The 9,379-nt window shown below is 35.6% G+C and overlaps 1 protein-coding gene across 1 annotated transcript in view; it reads right to left on the bottom strand.

Moving 5' to 3' along the window:
- Window positions 1-5,463: 5,463 nt before the first annotated feature.
- Window positions 5,464-9,379, bottom strand: part of SHPRH (SNF2 histone linker PHD RING helicase) — a 55,195-nt gene continuing 51,279 nt past the window's right edge. Inside the window, exons 29-30 of the mRNA XM_026705628.2 lie at window positions 8,591-8,671; window positions 5,464-6,760 (exon numbers count right to left, since the gene is read on the bottom strand). Coding sequence (XP_026561413.2) covers window positions 6,664-6,760; window positions 8,591-8,671 — 178 coding nt within the window. The 3' untranslated portion in view covers window positions 5,464-6,663. The remainder of the gene's footprint in view (window positions 6,761-8,590; window positions 8,672-9,379) is intronic.

The following is a 9,379-nucleotide window of genomic DNA, read 5'->3' as shown; positions in this document are numbered from 1 at the left end:
AATTAATTTGCTACCCATAGTTTGAACTTCAATTTAGTCATTGACCAATAAAAGTACAATCAATAAAATGAACCAAAACTATACCCAAATAACAAGGAATATTAGCACACAATTTTTGCTTTTAAAGAAATTTCCCTGGGTTATTTAACAGATAATCAGAGTTATCAGAGTGCCTTGGAAATGTAAGTAAAAGAGGGGCAATTAATTAGTGGTAAATGTTCCTGTAGGACTAGCAATACTAGTAGTACTAGTAATACTAGTACTGAAGACCATGGACTGGTTTCTATGATAGCTATATCACAGGTAGTATCTAGTTTCACATGGGGTTTGCTATATTTCTTTCCAGAGCAGCTGTGGGGAAAAATGGGTGATCAATTCCTCTGCGGGTTAACCCTCTTAATTCTGTATGATGCGTATCTGGTGATTTGCAAGGGAGAGACTCTATACATGCATAGAAATAATTTTATATTTCACATTTTTTATGGAGGAGAGTTAGAAATAATAGCGCAAACCTGTTATCCTGTAATGTTGGCCCAATGAAGTTTGCTCCCTAAGCTTTCCATCAAACTTTTCCAGCACAGTAACCTGATGGAAGAAATGCACAGAAATCTGTCCTATAGGCCCCAAAATAGGTGTGACACGGTTAAAATGTTAAAATATCCAACTCTCTACAAAAACTGCAGTTTCTTTAAAACATCCTGGTTTCACCCATGTAGGTGATGCAGGCTGCCTGCTTTATGTTCCATTTGTATGGAACAGACAAGGTAAGCTGCACACCTCATGAATGGTATATCTCCATATGTTCTTAGCAGCTTAGGCTCTTTTGATATTATTGGATGTTCTCAAAATACTTTCAAAATACCAGAATTGTATTTGTAAGATTTCACCTTTTTCAAAATTAAGTGACAAAACAATTAACTCTTTAACTTCATGTATAATTAAATGCTTATAGGATTCTAAAGATCTTTATAACAGTTTGGAAAACAACTGAGGCATAGGAGCAAGTTTATAAACAATTTAAAAACTGCCATAGTGTTGTATATATATATTACCTTTCTTGTTCCACAATCTGTGTAGTTGATGTTAAGCGCAACACATGGAGGTCTCCTACTTTAGCGCCATGAAATTCTGGATCATTAAGGTGCAGATCAGAGATCCTCCAGAAAAATATGCTTTAAAAATGAACATGAATAAAGCAATTGACAGCCTATTTATCATTGTGCAATATAATCAATGTATTTGGGGGTGCTGAAATGTGACTTTTTTTTTAAAGATCAGACATACTAAAATGAGCACAGCCATTGTTATAAATTAGAAGGGCAGGCCAAAGTGAATGTCTTCTCTTTCTGTCTTCTCTTTTACATCCTTTTGCTTTTTACTCCACAAGCAACAAAAGGCCAAGAAAAGGAAAATATAGTTGCCAGGGATCTGAATTATTGGCCCGAAGAATGCTAGGCCTTCAGCATTATGTGGTATTATAACTCCGGGTTGTCGACCTAAACTTGACAATTTTAAGATGTGCGGACTTCAATTCCCAGAACTCCTTGGCCAATGTTGAGGCCCATAAATCTTAAAGTTGTCATGTTTGAAAAACACTATTTTAGCATTATTTGCCAAAAAGAGCCTCTATTTTTCATGGTTGCATAATAGCTCAAGCTTTCCCAAATACTACATTTGCCTAACATATATTTATTAAAGGATGTGGACCTCAATCTATTTCCTACCAATCCACTAATACGTACAAAACAATGATATGCAAAAGAAAGACTGATTATGACCACTCACAAGATGAAAGTGCAGTCAAATTCAAAACATTTTTATTTTTATCCCATCATTAGTATTATAATTAACACAAAGCAACAAACATATCTAAACTCTTTCCTCCTCCTATTTTCTTCACAAGAACAACCCTGTGAGGTGGCTTGAGCTAACAGTGACTGGCCCAAAGTCAGCTAGCCAAACTTTCAATCCTATGGCTGGACTAGAAATCACAGTCTCCCATTTGTAGCCTGATGTAGCCCAAACTGGTTCTTATTTCAAAAGGAGTAGTTTTATCAGGCTGAAATAATGTTAATGTACTTTGACTGATTTTTGCCCTTACTGGTGGCCTCATGGAATCTAGATCAGTTAAGTTCTTACATACTAAATTCTCTTGAATGTCACTGAGCCATTAGCTGGAAAGTATAATTTATATTCTATGCAGCATCATTAGCCTTTACATGCCTTAAAAAAAGACGAAGTTACCACTTCCAATGGAATACACACACACATAAATGAAATTATCAAAAGGAATAGCTTTATCTGAACTTCACATTTCTATCTTGTAGAAGATGAAATTTTGCCATTGAAACATAAAAGAAGAAAGAATGCACTGATGACCAGGAGGGAGACATAGGAAAACAAAAATGTCAATAAGAAATTTTATAAAAATAAAGAGATTTGTAAAAAATCTCACTTATTCTGCCACTTAAAAATATGGAAAAAAATTGAGCTGTTATTCAAATGATGGCACAATTGAAAGAAATTGAATGGCTTTCTGCCCTAATTAGCAACCTGACTTTAAGTGCAGCTTGAAGGTTATAAGCAGTTTTGCTGAAGAAGTCTTCATAAAAAGCATGCCTTAATAAAATCAGAATTCTCTAAGCCAGGGCTGTCAAACTCCCGGCCCATGGAATGGATGTGTCACACGCTGACCACGCCCACACCTGGTTTAGCAAAGGGGGGAAAAGTCCCGATACATCACGTGATGCTGCCATGACGATGTGAGTTTGCCACCCCTGCTCTAGGAAGACATGCTAGGCATTTAAAAAGGTCTGAGATAGGACATAAAGACAGGTTGGGTTAATGAGGATGATGATTTAATTGCACAGTAAAAATATTGGCATGGGAAAATGTAGCCCTCCTTTTTGGAGAAAAAAGTTGCAATATAAGATTTTGACTACCTAGTTGGTTTTGTGGGGGGCATGTGTTTGTGCAAGGCAAAATAAAACAGGAGTAATGCTGAAATGAGGAATTCTGGAATATGGTTGCAGTAGGAAGTATTCTTCCTAAAATACTAAGCACAAGGAAAGGGGGGGGGGGGAGAGAAGTTTTAAAATTCTTTCTGCTCACAGAATCTATAAGTAAACCAATTCCTATTTTTACTTTTGCTGATATCCCAACTTCCAACACATTTTGAGGTGCTTGAATGAGACTTCCAAACAAAAATACAACAGAAAAATATATTACCAAAATTCTCTGTCTCTTGAAACGATCTTAATAAGATTGTTTAATTTGGACAAGTAACAATTATTTTTAATTGTTTAAACAATGCAAAACCTATTGAATTTCTATAGTACTTTATACTGGTCTTGTGTATCAGCATTTTCCATAAAACCAAGATGAACAGCCAGCTGGCACGGTCTGCTGGACTGAAGTACAGTGCAAATACAGGACATAAATTCTTTGATTTTGTGTTTGTGTGTCTTTGCTAAATACTTTTCTCAAAAGTATTTCAGTTTTCCTATAATTTTAATTCTAAAATGCACTTTTCGTAATAGCCAATTTATGGAGTGTGATCATCTGCTCTTTTCCTCAAATTGAGCAAGTAAGGGGAAAGTTATATCCTTGTCTCACCCATCCCTGCCCCCTCACTCTAGTGTGGTATTTCTTTAGCTTCTGTTAATAGTACATGACAATTCTTGTAAACAACTTTTATGTTCCAGGCAACCAAAAAAGGAAGAAAAAGGCTGGCTCTACCGAGAGGGATGCTTTGCTAGCCAAGTCTTCAGATTGCCTGAAATGGTAGAAACTTTTGTTACAATTGACCTAGCTAGCTTGTGGTTAAGATAAATGAGAAACACATAACGTTGCTTATTTGATCAAGAAAGTTTCTGTTATCTCCAGTTTTTGGCATGTTACCTCTTCTTGATGGTAAAAAGTTTTCTTTAAAAAATTAAACTGGTAATTTAAAAACTTTACAAAAATAAAAAGTAAGCAACTGAAAAGTTAGTTGTAGTGAAATTGTGTTTACATACCATCCAAGAACAAACTGTAGCTCTAGCAACCAAGTATACACTGCCAAGCCACTAAGCCCCAGGGAATCTCTAATCCAGCCCTAAATCAAGGACAGTTCCCATTAAGTCCCAGAATGTTTCCAAAAATAGGAAGATTCAATTATTGGCATTGTGGGATAACTCCGATTTGCCATCTATTTTTTGTCTTCCTGTCAAAACTAGTAGCTAAATCACGTAAAGACAGAAACTGCTCACTAAATGATTGAGCCAAATCAAATTTTGCAAAGGCGGCTGAACCAAATGGTTTTCAAGGTTCCAAATCTAAAAATGTAAATCAGTTATATCCGCTCTAAAATTTTTTTTTTTGGGGGGGGGTAGATTTGGCTGTTCTCAATATGTCTATATATCACACTGCTCATTTTCTGCAAAAAAAAAAGGGGTGGGTGGGTAGAAACCCAGCCTCCCCATTCGAAGAATCTTAAGGGTATAAAGATGCAACAATGTTTTGCTGTCATGCCTGGATTTTAAAATCATACAGGTTGTCCTTGGATCATGGTGGCAATTGGGACCAGAATTTCTGTGGCTAAGCATCACTTATCAATGGTAATCATGGAAAGCCTGGTTACAGTCGTGAACACCAGGATCATGCAGGTCATTAACTGACTTCATATGGCTGCAACATAGAAAGAGGCAGGAGTCCCAGGCAAAGAGCCCAGCAGGTGAGAGCTACAGGAGGACAGACGGTAGGGAGTGTGGGCAAATATTGCCATCCTACCAGAAGGGAAAGATCCATAGCCCCAAGTCTTCTCCACCACAGCATGCACCAATGCCAGCTGGGGCAATCCTCCTGGTCAGTGAGGCAGAGACAGTTCCACAGTGACTCCTGCAAGCATGGCCAGGATGCCTGGTAGGTACTTGGTTGAGGGATTCCAAGGTGGCCAGAGGGAGAGGTGGCAGCAAGGCCTTGCACATGGCCAATAAAGCCCATTCTTTGTAGGGCTTGAGTCCAGCTGGCATTGGCAAGCCAATGGAGGATAGGCAGGCAAATGGAGGGTAGGCAAACAAAAAAAAAAATGAAGATATGCTGGGAAGAGCGGCAGCAGTTGTGAATACAGGTGGATTACCAAGCACTTGGACCATGATCACATGACTGCAGGGGCACAGCAATGACTGGAACTTCAAAGATCAATTGTAAGCCCATCTTTTTCAGCACTGTCGTAACTTAAAATGGTGACTGAACAAATGGATGTAACTATGAACACACTGGGCCTGAATAGGTAAACTTATTTTTAAAAAAGGGATTCAACTCGATATCCCATGTGTACTAGAGTATGCATGTGCTATTTCCTTCACTTAATCCCCACCCCACACCCCGGCCTTGAAAGAGGCTTCCAAGTTAATAAATATAAACATGGTAGGGGGCAGTGCTAAGGAATGATTTTTGGCAACAAAATATCCACAATGAAACTTTCAGCCTTCAAATTTTACTTTCAATCTGCATCCTAGTCTTTATCTATCTATAAATGTCAATAATGTAAGATTATTCTGCACAGATACTTTCTAAGACAGTCATATGAAAAAGTTATTATTATTAAATTCTTCACTGTTTGTATACATTTATTTTTTCATGTCTACTATTAATGGCTAATAGTAAAACCTGCTAGTAAAACTGAACAAGCAATACAATAAAACTAGTAATTTGCAAGTTTGTCATTCTTTGCTTACAATAGTATCAAAGTGAATGCAAGAGGAAGCACTGCCATTTTTAACAGAATACAAATACCCAAATTTGAAACAAAACAATATAAATGTAAGAATCTTTAAAAATGTGAACATATCTATACGGATATGTCTAGCTATCATTTTAAGACAAAGATCATACAAAAGACATTAAAATTTACAAAGAGTACATTAACAGCAAACTTAAGAACAAGAAAAAAAATTAAATTGGAGTATCATGGCATAAATATTATTGTATTATAAAAACTAAAATGATATCTAAAGATTAGCAGATAAAGGAAAATGATATTCTATTACTTGCATGATATAATGGGAGCACCACTAGAAGTTCCTTCAAAAAGGTAACCGCTTATTTTGAAACTTATTTTAATAATTAATTGCAAAAAATAACATGGAGACAATACTTAATGATATCCTTCTTGCTATACAAATTATTTCAATGTTTAGTTGAACATGTTGAAGCAAACAATACGTGCCTCTTATTTAACTCTCTTAGATCGGAAATTCTAGGCACAACTCATATAAGCATCCAAGCAATGATGCCATTATTTACTCCCATTGCTTTCAAATAGATTTTCTAATGTAACAAACTACACTGAATTAATTTTTCTTTTGCACAATTCAAGATGGATTACAGTTCTATGGTTCTTTGGAAGTACAAAGTTATAGTTTATTAATTTCTAAATAAAGTGCATTTTGATTATCCAAAATAATATGCTGAAGAAATTCACAATCACAGAACTTAAATTATTTACTCATATTTTCATCCTAAAATGAATGAGTAGTTGATAACATCTATCGGAATTTCTGACAGTTAGCTCATATCATCTTGTCTCTTAGATAAGTCATGGCCCTCTTCCAACCTCAATGAATCTGAAAGGTAAGTCATGGCCCTCTTCCAACCTTGGTGAGTCTGAAATAGATTATTTCATTCCAGTTCTTCAGTTTCTTCTGAGAAAAGATCTGCCAAATCAGCTACAGTTAACACAGAGGCCTCTGACTGCTTCAGGGAAGAATTGGAATGACTTTGGAAACAAAATAAGAAATAGGAAGAGAACAAATCAAGAAGATTGAGAAACAGACAGTACACTCAGCTCTGCACTAGAGGTTTATTTTATAATGATCACTGAGGAAAAGGCAGTTTACCAAGAACACTTCATTTCAAAGAACTACAAAACTGTGGCTGATAATTTTAAATATTTTCCAGGATGGTTTACAATGTCATTTAGATTTGAAATGGTAAACTCTTTTACAATTCCATTTTATCTCATTTTTAAGTAAAACGATTCACATAATTAGAAATCATGCAATAAACAAAGCTACCACTTCATACATAAAAATGTATATACTGTACAAAAAAGTTATATAATATAAAAGTTGCTAGGTCTTCTGGTCAACAAAAGAAAATAAAAAAGTTGAGATTTAATTGTCCCAACTGTGCTTTTTCAAGAGGCAACTGGACTTTCTTGTTTTTCTTTGAAGACGTTTCGCTTCTAATCCAAGAAGCTTCTTCAGCTCTGTCTGGATGGTGGGGAATGGAAGGATTTATACTCCTTCCATTCCTCACCATCCAGTCAAAGCTGAAAAAACTTCTTGGATGAGAAGCGAAATATCTTCAAAGAAAAACAAGAAAGTCCAGTTGCCTCTTGAAAAAGCACGTGTGGGAAAACCATGACTGAGAATCTCCATAGACATTGAGATGTGATTATACCATGTTACATAAACCATACAATAACCAAACATAATTCTTTAGTATTTTAAAAGCAGAAAAATATATTTGTGAGGTATCACAATATAATTAATTAATAATTATCATAAATAACCAATGAACCTGTAATTATTTATATAGATTTCCTATGCACACAAGCTTGTATGATTCTTGGAAATTTGGCTAATAAAAATGAGATAACTGATTTAAGAGGTAAATTATTTTCGTCTGGAAAGTTAGCCTCTGAAGATCAGTTTCAGGAATTGATTCAGTTGTAGTGTCTTGAGAGTTCAAAATACAAACAAAGGTAATTCCTATGGACTTTCCCAATCATTGGATATAGCAAAATCCAGTCGTTCAGGGGTGGGATTCAAATTTTTTAACAACCGGTTCTGTGGGCGTGGCTAAGTTGGTGGGCGTGGCTTGGTCATGTTATTGGCTGGATGTGGCCAACTCAACATCACTCACATTGAGGCACACATCTCCTCACCTGGCCTCTCATGACTGTGGGGATGTTGCAACAGTCGTAAGTGTGAAAAACAGTCATAAGTCACTTTTTTCAGTGCCATTGTAACTTTGAATGGTCACTCCATACAAGCAAAGTACCAGCAAAGGAGGAGAAAAAAACTCCAGAGACAGGAAATCTAGTCCTGCCAAGAACGTAATAAGGGTTAACAAGAGAGGCAATTTCTGTAAGCAACACCAAAATGTTTCCTTCCCGCCTTCCTTACAGGATTAGGCCAGTAATTTCTTCTAACAACCGGTTCTCCGAACTTCTAAGAATGTTAACAACTGGTTCTAGTGAATAGGTGAGAACTGGTAGAATCCCACCCCTGCAGTTGTTCTTATTTGCTATATTAATCTCAGTCATTTTCACTGAAGAAAGTTTTTATTATGCTTCAGTTTCTTTTTGCAACAAGAATATTCACAAGTTGAAAATGCCTGTAATTGAGAGTTCTTGGACAATGCCTTTTCTTTTTTTCATCATAATTCTAATTCCTGATATAATTCTACATGTCCACTCCTATTTAATTCCATGGAACTTATTCCTATATATATGTTTACAGAGTTGCAGTTATATGATTTTATATAGTGGATGGCTCACTTACACATTTGAACAACAATTTGATTATCAACTTTTACCTACCTCCTTTCTACAGTTTTCATCATTGTCTGCATACGTTCTTCTATTGTTGCTTTAATCAAGAATCTATGAACAATGGTAGGTCTGCATTTTGAAAACAAAACATTAACAAAGATTATTATACATTATTATTCAGAAGTAATTTTTACTGTGCTCCAAAGGCTTTATTTACTGGTAGGGAGTTTACAGTCTTAATCCTTTTAATTAATAGTTTCAATAGTCATGCATATTTTAAGAACAGTTTAGAAAGTTGGTATTTAAAAAAAATCAAATTAACTAGTTTCAGCCATATTTATATTATAGTTTTAGAAAAATAATAGACAGGAAATAGTCATTATATTAAAGGGAAGGGCTGTTCGTTTTTTTTAAAAAAGCACCAGACATATTTTCAATCGATTTTGTTCCATTAATTAAATTAACAAACCAAAGACAGACAATGTAGTTACAGTACCTGCCAACTGGAATAGAACAGTATTTTTTTAGGTCAATCAAAGATATCTCTTTCCTTCACATTTCATGGAGGAGAAATACCATAACCACAAAAAGTGCAAACTAAATATATTTATTTAAGATAAAATGATATTCTAAATCAGACTTCCATAGCTTAGATGTCCTTCAGTACATGGACATTAATTTCCAGAATTCACCAGAAAGCATGGTCACTGTGAATGCTGGAAGGTAAAAATCACTGTATTTGAAAAATCTACCGTGTTTCTACAACAATACCGCCTCCACCAATAGGAAGGCTCAGCATGATTTCTAGGCATGAGGTGAAAATTAAGCCCCGCCCCC

Source organism: Pseudonaja textilis, chromosome 1 (genome assembly GCF_049901715.1).
Source record: "Pseudonaja textilis isolate UNSWEBS1 chromosome 1, rPseTex1.2, whole genome shotgun sequence".
NCBI lineage: Eukaryota > Metazoa > Chordata > Lepidosauria > Squamata > Elapidae > Pseudonaja > Pseudonaja textilis.
This window is presented reverse-complemented; position numbering and strand designations above follow the sequence as displayed.